This window comes from Pinus tabuliformis, chromosome 8 (genome assembly GCF_031772625.1).
Source record: "Pinus tabuliformis cultivar Carrire ecotype Pingquan chromosome 8, CPIR1, whole genome shotgun sequence".
NCBI classification, from domain to species: Eukaryota; Viridiplantae; Streptophyta; class Pinopsida; order Pinales; family Pinaceae; genus Pinus; species Pinus tabuliformis.
The window spans coordinates 2077450199-2077465313 of NC_142294.1; the positions used below are offsets into that span (position 1 = coordinate 2077450199).

Sequence of the window (15115 nt, forward strand, 5' to 3'; positions counted from 1 at the left end):
TTGACTTTCTTTCAAGCTTTTCTTCCTAATCAAATTCTCTATCTAGGATATTTGGAGGATTCAGATTTAAATGAGCTCACTTACTAATTCTTTTAGGAGCCATATCTATATAGTATTACTCACACAATTTCAATACAATTTCAATTATGCACAAATTTTACAACCTCAAAACATTTCTTTCTGAAAAATAAATCTTAAATGTTACTAAAATAAAGTTTTTTGAACCAGGGAAATGAAATTTCAAGCTAAGGTATGCTCATCCCCAATATGATATCACTCAGTAATTTTTGAGCTTGCGGAAAAAATCACCGAGGTAACCACATAACCACTTTGGAAACTAATAATCTAGCTCTTCCAGTTTTAGAGTTATAGGTTTGAGGTGATCAAATACAGAATTTACAGGTTTGAGGTGATCAAATACAAAGTTTACAGGCTAAACGTAGAGGGCAGGTTAGGAAAACTCACTAGATCCTTTAAGATCTATGATGTGAAGGAGAGGAAAAGATTTAGAGATCCAATTATCAACTGAGCAATTAAGAAATTTGATTTTAATCTTCAGTAGAAGACATAAAAACTATTCTTAAGTCAGAGACAAAGTGTACATTAAAAAAAATTATATTCTTTATCTTCTTAGAATAATTCAAATTTTAGAATCACATATGGTAATAAAGAGAACAAATTGACAAAGAGAGATGCCCTTCACCAATAAAAATGACACAAGAATCCTGTAATGATTACATTGTATTACTGGAAATCTGATCAATGGTGGCTCTGTGAGCTTCTTTACAATACAAGTCTTTTTCTTCAAAACAAGATCCAAACCTTCATAATTCAAATTATGAAGTACTTACAGAAAATATTACAAAATATCTTGATTCAAAATATCAAGATAGGATCCTAAAAATATCTTACAACTAGTTACAAAAATAGTACAAAAATTTAGGAATCTTCAAATTGTTGGAATTGTTGGCCTTATTTCTAAGGATGATTATTGATGACTTACCCTCCAAATTTGATATGTTGTTTGCCTTGGTGTCGAATATAAAAAATACTCATGTAATTCACAGAGCTTGTCCCATCTATCTTAAGTAGGGATAGAAAATTTAATTAATTTTCTATAGGCCTCATCGACATCTGCAAACTTCTATAAAGTTGGCTTGATTATGAAAAAAATGTTCGAGCTCATGACTGATGAACAAGTGGAAATTTAGAGGCTCCAAGAATTCTTTCCCTGTTATGTGCCCCCTTATACCTACAAATATTGATTTGTTTTGGGAAATAGTGGATAGTTTGTCTTGGTACTCTGTCAAGCTCATGAGTTGCTCTTCCCCAACAATCAGTTTTGGTAGACCTTTCCTATTCAATACTTGCATCTTCTTATGAAATCTCTGTATACTGGTCTCTAGACTTTGACACTTATTGTCTAGATGTAGCATAAGGTTCCTCTTGGTGTGCATCCTCCTCACTTCTAAACCAGTCTGTATCGTGTCTTAAATTTTGATCTGCTCTAATTCTTCTTTATTTTTGAATTCAAGAATTTGATAAGTGTTGTTGCTTAAGTTGATGTAGATGCTCCTAGGGTCGTGTTCACTAAGATTAGGACTGGTGTAAGTGGAACTATGGCCAATTGTGATGCCTGCTCTTTCTCTTTGAGCATTTTCTCCAATTCTACTTCCATGTCCCTGATCTGTCTATTCAATCACTATTCAGAATACATCCTCTTTCTTGTTTTACATTTGTCCCACTTCCTAAGCTTGTGGATCTTCTATGGTAGACAATTTTAGTTATTTCCTTAATGTTGCTATATCAACATCCTTTCTTTTCACCATCTCTTCTGCTGCCTTTACATCTTTGAGATTATATCCCAATTTGATCACCAAGTCTTCCAGTGACTTGATCCTAGTATCCTTGGCTAAGGATGAAATCCTTTCCAACTTTATTTGTGACTGTACCTGCAACATAGAAGTGGACATAGCAACATTAGTTAGTGTAGAATACATTATCTCACTCGTTTATTTGTGCATGTCCATTTGACCTATTGGATGGATCTGCTGTGTATCAAAACTGAAAATAGATTCTTCATAATCTAGTGGTCTCCTTGGGGCTGGCACTTTAGCTTCAAGGAATGCAATTTGCATTTTCCCCTTCTCTGTGTCAAATGCTGAAAGGAGCCTATGCTGTGATGTAGCTGTATGTTTCTAGAATTGTGTGTATGTCATGGATTTCAGCATCTCATTCCTCTTTTTGATTACCCCTATACTTGGCAAAAATATTAGGCTCATTAGTGTCTTGAGCCAAGTCACGTGTTTGTGGTGTTTCTGGAAGATATTGTGAAATAGAGGAAGAGGGAGAGCCTAGAAAATCATGCTCTTGTCTTGTACCTTTAAAGATGTCTTTTGATGTTGTTGAAGCATGTGTACCTAACATGACTATTATAGTCTACCCTTCCTCCTCTTGTATAAAGACTAGTGATGCATTATTTTCAAGCCTCTTAGTGTAGATTAAAAATTGCTTGGCTTCAATATCTGTTATTGGAGAATAATATTCTTCTCTGGGCCTTTTGTCATGCTTCTCCTGAGAGATGGGTGCCTTTGAGGTGGTTGTGGACAAAATCTGCTCCTCTACTTCCTAATAGGTGTTCTCCTCCCATTGATCTTTGTTCATATATTGCTTGATCTCCAACCGAGGAGTATGTGTGTAAGGAGTAGTCTTTTGCTCCACCCTCAAATTTAAAATCATACCAAAAGAGTCATAAGACCAAGTGAAGCTCAGTTTGAAATTTAGTTGCTTCAACCACAAATTTGTTTCTTTACCAACTGCACACAAAAGGTCCTATTTGAGCTTTGATTTTAAATAGAGCCTTCTTTTTAGCTGCCACAAAATGTAGGCCATCCACATGTATCATTTGTATGATGCATTCTAATGAGAATAGTCTCATGGGAACAAATTTTTGTAGCTTATAGGGTGGAAATTCACACCCACTCGATGTAATTATGGTATAAATACCAGTCACCTGTCTTCACATGATCACTAAGATGCAAAACTTTCCTAATATCTACTCCTATCCAAGGCTCCAAATCACTGTGTAGCAGACAAATAGCTATATATGAAAAATGATCAACATATTATGTGAAAGTAAACTTTGTGGTGTTTTTCGTAACTAGAGAGGTCCAATGTATAACTGATTGAGCACTACCTTGCTCATCCATCTTCTGCAAAGTAAAGGGAAACTTGTCTGCCTGATGATAAATAAACATATAAACTAACATAACAAAATATTTGAAATCTCCCTTTGTAGGAAACTTCGTGAATTGCTCATGTATTGTGTCTACAATAAATTCACATTAATTAAAAACAATAGGTTTCTCACTAGTGGTAAAAATTGAGAGGAAGCCAACAATGGCCTCATCAACTCACTGATGAGAGTGATAACCAAGTAAGCATGAGATGATGCTAATGATTTGTTTAGTTACCTCAGGGAACATAGAAGATGAGTATGGAGGGTTTGTTTTAGGTAGTTGGGCATCTTTAGGAAGAAAGATTTCAAATACTTTCCTCTCTCTGAGGGAAGGTTAAATTCTTGTAGATCTCTGTGAGAGAGTCTACTAATAATGGCTTGGAAGAATCGGGGATAGTCACTTGAAGCATTTGAGATATGGATTCGATTGTGATGTTTATCAAAATTTCACGATTTTGACTCATAATTTCTCTTTGGGAGGGTACATAGCTCAACTGACACCAAGAGACTAACTCACAGAAGTGATGGGTTTGTGGGAACATGAATTGAAGGAGGGTAGACTCCCATAGATTCAATTCATCACTTTGATCTAAGAATTTATGCTTCAACCAACTGTGAAGTTTGAACAAGTCGAATTCACAGTTCGTTTCAATGATTTTATATTGTACATCAACTAGAGGTAGATGATCCAGATCAAAAGGAGGGGAAACATGGGATTTTCCTCTGGTTTCTTTCCCTTGTCCTTAGGGGTTGTATTCTTAGGAGGCATTTTCGATCTTTAACAATAAAACAAAGGGACAAAAACACTAGGATTACTTGGAATGGGAAGCTTGACTGAAGAATGCTGGAGTGGGGTCTCTCATGGATTAGATTGAATTAGATCACTATTACTGAGCAATTGTCTGGTTTTTCTGACAATGTAGAAAACTAAAAGCTGGTACTAGTCGTGCAAAACAAGCGAAAGAAAGGAATTTGCAGTTTTAACAGTGATTTTTAAGGTAGCTTTTCAAATTAGCGTTTTTTTTTACCATTACAGGAGTCAATCCATTGCGAAGGGAGCGAGAAAAATGAATTATCATAACAATTTGGTGATGTGGGAAAGGGAGCGCCAGATGGTAGTTGTTGATTGGGAGTGGGACAAATTCTTGGGATAGGTTAAGCAGAAGGGGAGGTTGTGTGAGTGGGGTCTGTGAGGTTGAGTTGGCAGATGGTGAGTGGGGTCGGGGAAGGGTGTGTGGGTGAAAAACTCTCAAGAGGGAAATCTATTGAGGAGATATTGCAACAGAGGAGAAGTGAGAATCCAGAAGAAGGAATTTCTAGAGAGTACGAGGGAGAGGGAGAACGGAAAGACATCCAGAGGAAGGCTGATGCTGGCCCATGCAGTGCTGATGCAGAGGCAACACAGTCCTTGAGGGGAAGTCGAGTTCTTGTTGAGGGAAGTCGAAATTCTGTTGCCATAAGCCAGGGTCTAAGTCTCGGAGGCAGAAGGTCAATTTCTGAGCCAAAAGAGGATCTAGAGGAGAGGCACCGTAATACCTAGGAGGGGTTACACAAAAGTTTCCCAGGGTGATGTAGTTCTACACACAAGCCACACAGAGTGTAACGCAGAGCCTCTTGAGCAATATGATCAGTCACTGGTTCTCTAGTGAGAGGGTGATATCATTTCACTAGTATTTTGTTCAATATTCTCTTTGTATTGGATTGCTACATGAGCTTCCTAGAATTGTACTCAGAATTTTCCCCTGCTTAATAATAAACCCTCAAAGCTGTTGCACTAGTTTTCCCAAGTTGGGTTTTTCCGGAGACTATTTGTCCAAAAATAACAATCCTATGTGTTGTATTTTATTTCTTTCTCAATATTTTGTTTCCGAAATATGTAAATTATTAAGTGAAGGCTGCAGATGTATTTGTTTCGATATTTATTGTAGAACATAGTAAATAACTTGCATGATTTAATCAAGTAGGAGAAGTAACATCAGCTTGATGTAGTAGGGATTCCAACTAAGGAATTATCACATGGTATTGGAGTTAGTGCAGGTGAGACAAGAAGAGCACAACCAGAAACCCCAATGTTGAGCAAAAGGGGAAATCAAAAAGCTGCAGAAGGCAGCAAGTTGAAACCCAGAGGGTTTGCGTATTTCTAGTCGAAGGGCCAAAAATTCGGGGTATTCTCTCTCCGAGTGAGTGGACAGAGATAAAGAGCTTCCAGTTCAATTTTTCCATGGCAGAGGGAGTAGAGCTAAGCCTTAGCATGAGGATCAGTTGGTGGAGGCAGATTTTTTAGTTGGCAGCCTTGCTAGGCTAAAGAGACGTCATAAGAAAGAAGAGGATCATAGTGAGGGAATACTTCCTCAGTGATTTCTTGCCGAGGAAATCAACATTTCTCAATTGTTAAGCAACTGAAGATCAACAACTTACCAACTCCATCAGGAATTGCATAAGTCAACCTAGGAGCTATGTATTAGGGAGAAAGAGGGAGTTGTTTGACAATTTTTGATGGAAATGGCAATCACTGGTTTGAAGGATTAAGACAAGTTGGACGAGGCTTCCAATTATGCCATCTAGAAGGCTAGAATGACCTTCCTTCTAGATGAGCATGCCCTCAAGACATATTTTGATAATGTGGTAGTTTTCCTAGTGGATGTAGATCCGCTGAAGAAGTATAGAGCTGATGTGGCTAAGGTGAAAATGATGATCTTGGATGGAGTCAAGGATCACGCGGTGTGCCACGTTGCAAGTAAAGGGACCGCCAAGAAAATGTGTGATCCAGGTGGATATTGGTGGCCACCCACCAAGTCCACTTGGACCCCCACCATTTTTTCTCTCATCATTTTCAGTTTCCTTAATTGTAGCACAACTGACTATTTTTAACAGTTTTTTGGATCCTGAACTTCCGGAGCCGTTTTGAGGCCCTAACGACATTTTTCTGGGAAAACTAGGAGCCACATGGGTACATGGACCCATGTTGCTCTTCCCAATGTTGTATTTCTCAGAAAGATCTTTCTAATGAGATATTATGCACATCAAACGGAGATCATATGTAAAAGTTACGACCCCGGGAAGTTGACATACCAATTTACCCAAACAGGGTCCACAGTTTGGTGTTTCATCTTCTAGGGTTAGGTTTTTGGATGTTTAGTGTTTTCCATTATTTCTCAACATTAAATAGGCCTTCGAGCCTCATTGTAAGACAGTTCAAAGGCATGCAGCCACCACATCTCTTCTCAGAGATAAGCTACCATCACCCTAGCTGGTTTATTTCCGTTACTGTTTGTAAGCATATTTCAGTATTTCACATTAATGAAATGAAGTATTATTTCCGCTGCATATCTGTGTTTATGGTTATCTCTGTAATTTTTTTCATTCCTATTTAATTCTGGATCAGTGGTATCAGAGCGGTCTTCTTTTTCTCTATTTTTCTTTGCATGTCCCCAACGAGGTCAGGATATAAGGAGTTAGGGCTTTAACTAGTCGAACCTTTGCAAGACCAGCCTTGCAAATCCCGACAACCTCCCATGGCGGATGAGAAGAAAGATGAGGGGGTAGGAGATCCTATCAAAATCTTGCTTGAAGAAGCCCTCAAGTGACAAAGGAATGCGATGATGGACAACTTTGACCAGATCCTTCAGTGGCTACCCAGAAGTGATGCATCAGCTTCCAGTAGCTACTCTGGAAACACCATGCCCTTTAAGGTACAAGTTAATTTTGAAATACCCATATTCGAGGGTTAGATAGACGCAAATGCTGTAGATAAATGGTTAAATTTGCTAGAGGGTTATTTTTATATTCATGAATTTTCGAGTTGGGAAAAGATTTTTTTCGCTCTTCTCAAAGTAGCCCCCCACGTCAAGGACTGGTGGGAAACCTACTACGAGCAGAAGGATGAAAATACCGGCTCACTATTTTCAAACACACCCACCTAGAATTCATTCCAGGATGCCATTAAGGAGCAGTAATACCTTGTCGAAAGCTATGAGGATCAATACATAAAGTGGACCATTTTGTGGTAGGGAAGGGAGTAAGACATGTCGGAGTTTACCAATCTTTTCCATACCCTTCGCACAAAGTTGGGTATCAAGGATTCCGAGTAGCATGTAATACTAAAATACCGTGGTTGCCTACACAATTACATCCAGGAAAAAATAGAATTCTTGAACATCTCCTCGCTTGGCACAGCATACCGATATGCTGTCAAGGTCGAGCAAAAGTTTAAACAGAAGAAGCGAGACTTTGGATCTGCGAATCCAAACCAAGGGAAAGGTGTCCCTAAACCACAGAACAAAGGACAAAGACAAGGTGGGGCAACCCAAGAAAACCCGCCAAATTTTCAAGCAAAGAACAGTGCCGCGAAGCCAAAAAAGACATGGGAAGATGGTGTGAGTTCCATAAGAGCTCCACTCACAACACAAGTGAGTATCGGGACAAGTAGTCACTAGTGGCTGAGCTAAAGGTCTCAGAATCAGATGCATGTTTTGACTCTGAGTCAAAACCCGAAAAGGGGAATGATAAAGGGAAGAAGATTATCGATGTGGAGCCCAACACCATCGTTGCCACCATGAAGATACAGAAGGAGGAACCCAAAGATCTAGAGGAGGAGGAGCGTCTCTTCCACTCCTAGATGTGGGTAAAGGGCTCCCTGCTACAGTTCATTGTCGATAGCGGGAGCCAAAAGAACCTTATTTCAGCAGAGGTCGTGAAGTGGTTGGGCTTACTAACCACAGCACATCCACAACCATACACCATTGGGTGGCTTCACCAAGGACGGGATCTTTGTGTGAGCCAGTAGTGTCGCCTTCCATACAACATCAAGCCCTTCATGGATGAGGTATTGTGTGACATTGCTCCCTTTGAAGTTTGTGATGCATTATTAGGACAACCATACTTGTGGAAGTGACATGCTGTGTATGAATCACAACCCCGTGCTGTTATTGTTACATTGGGAAATAAGTTGTACAGGATATCGAAGGTAGCACCGCCCACCACCATCTCTTTGGTTACTACAAAACAATGCAGTAAGCTCATTTCAAAAACCAGGAAATTTGTTTTCCTGATGATACGCCCTCAAGGAAAGAAGAAGACGCTGGCCACGACCTCTAGACAGGGCCCCTCCACACGACAACTATAGATGGACAAGGTCATGGAGGAGTACGAGGACATCTTCACCTCCCCCGCAGGGGTTCCTCTACACTGTCAGGTCAAGCACTCCATCAATTTGACCCAGTGCGCTGCTACCCAATGGACCAATCTATCGGGGCTCCGTTCTGGAGAACGATGAAATCAAGAGGCAGATTTAGGAGCTGCTACAGAAAGGTCACATCCGTTCGAGTTCATCGCCTTGTGGGAGCCCGATCATGTTGGTACAGAAGAAGGATGGGACTTGGAGACTCTGTATTGATTATCGGGCACTGAACAAGATCACTGTCTGTAATAAGTACCCAATCCCGCGAATTGATGACCTCCTGGATCAACTAAAGGGGGTAAAATATTTCAGTAAGATCGATCTGAAGTTAGGATATCACCAGGTACCAATCTAACCCTTTGATGTATGGAAGACTGCCTTCAAAGCTAAGGAGGGTCTTTTCAAATGGTTAGTTATGCCTTTCGGATTGACGAATGCTCCTGCAACCTTGATGAGGCTAATGGATGACATCTTGCGGCCATTCATCAACTGATTTGTAGTGGTATACTTGGATGACATTCTAATCTTCAGCCAAAGCTGGGAAGAGCACATCCACCACATCCGACAGGTTCTCCAAACACTACAGCAACACAAGCTATGTTCCAATTTGGAGAAATGTACTTTTGGCATGACCCAAGTTTAGTATCTAGGATACTTTATTGATGAACAAGGGGTGCATGTGGATCCAGCCAAGATCCAAGTCATTCGGGATTGGCCATCTCCAACCACTCTCACAGAGCTTCGCATCTTTCTAGGCCATGCCAACTTCTACTGCAGGTTTTTGTTGGGGTTTTCTCGTATCGCTTGGCCCTTGAGTCAAGTCACCAAGGGAGGAGCGAAAGAAAAATTCTTTTGGTCTGAATCTCAACAGAAGGCATTCACAGAGTTAAAAGATCGCCTCTGCACGTCACCAGTGCTCGGGTTGCTAGATTTGCAACAACCATTTGAGGTCGAGAAAGATGGCTCTGACTATGCTATTGGGGCAGTCCTTACTCAACATGGGCATCCAGTGGCATATCACAGTGAGACACTTTCAGACACAGTCTAGAAGTATCACACTTATGACAAAGAGATGTATTCCATTGTGCAAGCCTGTTGACAATGGAAGAATTACATTTTGGGGAAGGAAACAGTCATCCACACAGACCGGCGACCTATACAGTTCATATAGACCCAAGGGAAATTGCAGAATAATCGCCATTAAAAGTGGTCTACGTACTTGCAACAGTTCGATTTGAATATAAAGTATAAGAAGGGCAGCACCAATAATGTTGCAGATTGCCTTAGTCGACTGCCAATCATGGCGTTAACCACCGTGCTCAACTCTTGTGAGAACGAGACTTCTGATTGGCCACTTCTCTACAAAATCGACCCAGAATTCAGCCACACATATTAGACACTCTTGGAGGGACGGCATGTTCCAGATTTTCACCTCCAGGATGCCTTGTTATGCTACTTGGGTCACCTTTGTGTTCCTTCAAGCGAGCGTGCCAAGATGATTTCGGAAGTACACTACAGTCGGGCTGCTGGGAAATTCGCGGTTGAGAAATTAACGGCAATACTACAAAATTATTTCTATTGGCCGAATCTTCATCGGGATGTCAGGAAGTACATCAGATTTTGTATTTCCTGCGCCATTGCCAAACTGACCATTAAGAAGCAAGGCTTCTATACCCAGCTGCCTACCCCTAGTCAACCTTGGGAATCCATCTCCATGGATTACATGTCAGGCCTTCCTTCCACTAAGCATGGAAACGACTGTGTTTTTTTGGTCGTCAACAGGTTCTCAAAGATGGCCATTATGGTAGCTTGCAAGAAGAATATCACAACAGAAGCCACTGCTAAACTCTTCTTTGAACAAGTGTGGGTGCACTTTGGGATCCCACAATCTATCATCTTAGATTGGGATAGTCGATTCCTCAGTACATTTTGGTCTAGTCTTTGGTTAATGGTGGACACCAAACTCACTAAGTCCACATCTTTCCATCCTCAAACTAATGGCGAGACAAAGGTTGTCAACAAGATGATTGTACACATTCTGTGCATGTACAACTCAAAGCATCCACGCACATGGGATGAGAGCCTCCCCTATGTTCAGCATAGCTATAACCTAGCTCTTCATAGCTCGATTGGCCACAACCCTTTTCAGGTGGGCTTGGGATTCCAGCCACTATGCCCCATTGATGTTGCCATGCCACTTACAGCTACTCACACAGATTCGGCTCGTGTATAGTCCTAAATAGACAAGGCAACCAGCTTCATTGAGCACATCTAACATATTCACTAGCAGGTCCATGAAATTCTGGAGAAATCAAATTCCAAGTACAAGCAGTGACATGATAAACATAGGGTGCCACACAAGTTTCAGGTGGGCGACAAAGTCTGGTTGCATTTGCAAAAGGAACACCTTACTGGAGCCTATCAGAAATTAAGACAACTCTGATATGGTCCTCACACCATTACTAAGGTTGTGGGAGACAATGCATTTGAGCTCAACATTCCTCCATTCCTTGGCCTGCACCAAGTGTTCAATGTGGATTGCCTTCGACCATACTTTCCACCATTACTAGACACATCCGACATTGCAGAACAGCTCACACCCATAGAATTAAATCCAGATTTCACGGAACATGCTGCAACTAATCGGATCATGGACACAGAGATAAAGAACACTCACCAATAGAATATCCAACTGTACCAAGTTGTCAAAGCAGGCCAACTCCTTCACCAGGCAAGTGGCTCACTAGGGACCAAGTTCAGTAGAAGTTTCCTCATCTCATGGAGGAACTCAACGCAATGGGGACCATTGCTTCCTAAGGGGGTAGGAATGATCCAGGTGGATATTGGTGGCCACCTGCCAAGTCCACTTGGACCCCCACCATTTTTTCTCTTAGCATTTTCGGTTTCCTTAATTGTAGCAAAACTTTCTATTTTTAGCAGTTTTTAAGGTCCTGAACTTCCGGAGCCGTTTTGAGGCCCTAAACGACGTTTTTTGGGAAAACTAGGAGCAACATGGGTCCATGGACTGATGTTGCACTTCCCAAAGTTGTAGTTCTCGGATATATATTTCTAACGAGATATTGTGCACGTCAAATGAATATCATATGCCAAAGTTACAACCCTAGGAAGTTGATGTACCAAGTTACCCAAACAGGGCCCACAGTTTGGGATTTCATCTTCTAGGGTTAGGTTTTTGGATGTTTATGGTTTTCCATTATTTCTCAACAATAAATAGGCCTTCAAGCCTTATTGTAAGATAGTTCAGAGGCATGTAGCCACCACATCTCTTCTTAGAGATAAGCTACCATCGCCCTAGCTGGTTTATTTCCATTACTGTTTGTAAGCATATTTCAGTATTTCACATTAATGAAATGAAGTATTATTTCTGCTGCATATCTGTGTTTATGGTTATCTCTGTAAGTTTTTGCATTCTTGTTTAATTCAGAATCAATGTGGGATGCCTTGGCCACATTGTATTAGAGACCTTCTGAGTAGTAGAAGATGTAGTTAGAGAAGAAGTTGATATCTGCTTAGTTGCAGAAGGGGGAGCGAGTGGATCTATTCCTCATGAAAATGAAGGATATCCATGATGAGGTGTGAGCTGTGGGACATACACCTCAAGACTTGGAGTTAGTGACACTAGCTCTAAATTTCATCTCAAATAATTGACAAATCTTTGTCCACAGTATCCTGGGTAGGGAAACATTGCCAAATTGGGACGAGATGTGGGCACTCTAAAATAAGAAGATCTAAGGAGAGACTTTCTCAAGGTCAAACTTGACAGGAGAAGCAACAATAGTGGGTCGAAGCCCAAAGTAGAGGAGGAGGATAATACAACCCTTGCATTGAAGGGACAACACCTGGGGCAACAAAGACAAAATAATGACATCTCCAAGGTAAAGTGCTTAAGATGTGGTGAGATGGGCCATTATTCATCCAAGTTCCTTTGAAGAAAAAGGACAAGGATGAGAAGCATGATCCCAAGGTTTGAATCACAAAGATCGAATAGGATGAGGAGTTCGCCAAGACAACCAAGATACCTTTAGGAGGGAGGTGGGCTGATATAGAACTATAGTTTGATAGAGCTACAAATGGGCAGGGTCCTTGAGGGGCCCACCTCTTGGATCATCACCTTGCTACGGGAGCCCTTGATTAGTAGTAGTGGGATGGTGGAGTTTCAATTGGTGCCATTGTGTGTTGATTCGACAGATGCAGTGGCTAGGTGAGCCAGAGACTGAGTAGCACAGACAAGAGAGGAAGCAGTCCGAGGAGGCACAGTTCAGAGCTTCAACAACGCAATAACTTCAGAGGCAGAATGGGACCAGCACCAAGGAGTATCCACTAGATACTTGTCCAATTTTGGGTGTTTTCAGTTGCTTCCCTCAGTAACTGGGTTGTAGTGCAGATGCACTGTTGGGAGGAATGACGAGCAATAACACAGATGCAGAGGGAGCTATAGTATAGATGTAGTGTTGGCAGTGGTAGTGTCAAATGAAACAATACAGTAGCAACAACAACACAATGGTTGGTGGACAGTACGTCAGACATCAGACGCACAAAGAAGATGCTTCAAAGTTAGAGTAGTATACAGAGAGGCAGTGTATTGCTAGAGCACATTCCTTGCTAAAAGGGAGTGTTGATTTGGGGTAGCATCGGATGTGCTCTAAGCCTCAAATTTTGCAGGGAGGATTGGGCATAGGTATTCCAAGGAACTAAGAAAGCATTTTTGGAAATTCCACCCAGAAGTTATTTTATTAAAATAATTAATATTTTTAATGGGGTTCCTAAGTATAAACTTAGGAAAATTAAAATATTAATGGGTATTAATCTAATTAGGGGTGAAACTTCTAGAAAAAGCCATGGATCAAGCCAAAACGATCTGAGCCTTTGATTATGTTTTAATCTAGGCCATTTGTTGTCCAACTGGAAGATATAAGAATGGGTTTGAGATTTGTTTAGAAAACACACAAAGAGATTGAGAAAATCGATTTTCCGAGATGAGAAGTTCTTAAGAGGAAAATCGATTGAGGACATCTTGCAGTAGAGGTGTAGTGAGAATCTGGGAGAAGGAATTTCCAGAGAGTACCAGGTAGAGAGAGAACATAAAGACATCTAGAAGAAGGCTAAAATTGGCCTACATAGTGATGATGCAGAGGCAATAAAGTCCTCGAGGGGAAGTCGAGTTCCTGCTGTGGGAAGTCGAATTTTAGTTGCTGGAAGTCAGGGTGTCAGTCTAGTAGGTAGAAAGTTGATTTATCAGCCAACAGAGGATCCAAAGGAGAGAGATCATAATACGCAGGAGGGGTAACATAGACGCTACCCAGGGTGATGCAATTCAACACAGAGGCCACATAGAGGGTGATGAAAAGCCTCTAAAGCTACAAGATCAATCACTGATTCTTGAGTGATAGGGTGAGATCATTTCACCAGCCTTTTGTTCAGTATTCTTTGCATCAGATTGCTAGTTGAGCATCGTAGAAGTGTACTTAAAATTTCTCCAGCATACTAATAAAACCCTCAGAGTTGCTACACTAGTTTTCCGAAGTTGGGTTTTTCCGGGGACTACTTGTGCAAAAATAACTGTGTCCTATGTGTTATATTTTTCTTTCTTTCTTAGTATTTTGCTTCCGCATGTGTGTAAATTAATTGAAGGTTTCAAATGTATTTTATTCCAAATTTACCATAGAATACAATAAATAACTTGCATGATTTAATCAAGTAGGAGAAGTAACATTAGTTTGCTGCAGTAGGGATTACGGCTTAAGAATTTTCACATAGTTGCGAGAGGAAGGACCAGCAGCAACACGGATTCATAGGGAGCTACAATATAGATGTAGCATTGGCATTGGTAGTGTCAAAGGCAACAATATAGTAGCAACAACATTGCATTAGTTTGTGGATAGTACGTCAGACATCAGCAGAGCAGAGACCATGCTTCAATGTCAGAGAAACCACAGAGAAGTAGTGTATTTCCAGAGCACATTCCTCACTAAGGAGTGTTGATTTTGGGTAGCATCGGATGTGCTCTAAGCCTCAAGTTTTGCATGGAGGCTTGGGAATAGGTATTCCAAAGATCCCAGAAAGAGTTTTCTAAAATTCCATCCAGAAATGATTTTATTAAAATAATTAATATTCTGAATGGGGTTTCTAAGTCTAAACTTAGGAAAATTAAAATATTAATGGGTATTAATCTAATCGGGGGTGAAACTTCTAGAAACAACCATGGATCAAGTCAAAATTATCTGAGCTTTTGATTATGTTTTAATCTAGGCCGTTGGTTGTCCAACATGAAGGTATAAGAAGGGGCTTGAGGGTCATTTGGAAAACACACAGAGAGATTGAGGAAATTGATTTTATGAGATGAGAAGTTCTCAAAAGGGAAATCAATTGAGGAGAGATTGCAACAGAGGGGCAGTATGAATCCAGGAGAATAAATTTTCGAAGACTATGAGGCAGAGGGTGAACAGAAATGTGCCTAGAGGAAGGCTGAAGTTGGCCCACACAGTGCTGATGCAGAGGTTGTGCAATACTTGAGGGGCAGTTGACTTCCTGCTAAGGTAAGTTGAAATTCAATTACCAGAAGATAGGGTATGTGTCTGGGAGGCAGAAGGTAGATTCCGTAGCCAAAAAAGGATCCAGAGGAGAGGAAATGTAATACCGAGGAGGGGTGACACAAAAGATGCACAAGGTGACACAGT

At 40.7% G+C, this 15115-nt stretch overlaps 1 protein-coding gene across 1 annotated transcript in view; it reads right to left on the reverse strand.

Moving 5' to 3' along the window:
• Nucleotides 1–7338: 7338 nt before the first annotated feature.
• The window catches only part of LOC149244817 (uncharacterized), a 31440-nt gene continuing 23663 nt past the window's right edge, over nt 7339–15115 (reverse strand). Inside the window, exon 4 of the mRNA XM_089371647.1 lies at nt 7339–7356. Within this exon, the coding sequence (XP_089227773.1) occupies nt 7339–7356 (18 nt within the window). The remainder of the gene's footprint in view (nt 7357–15115) is intronic.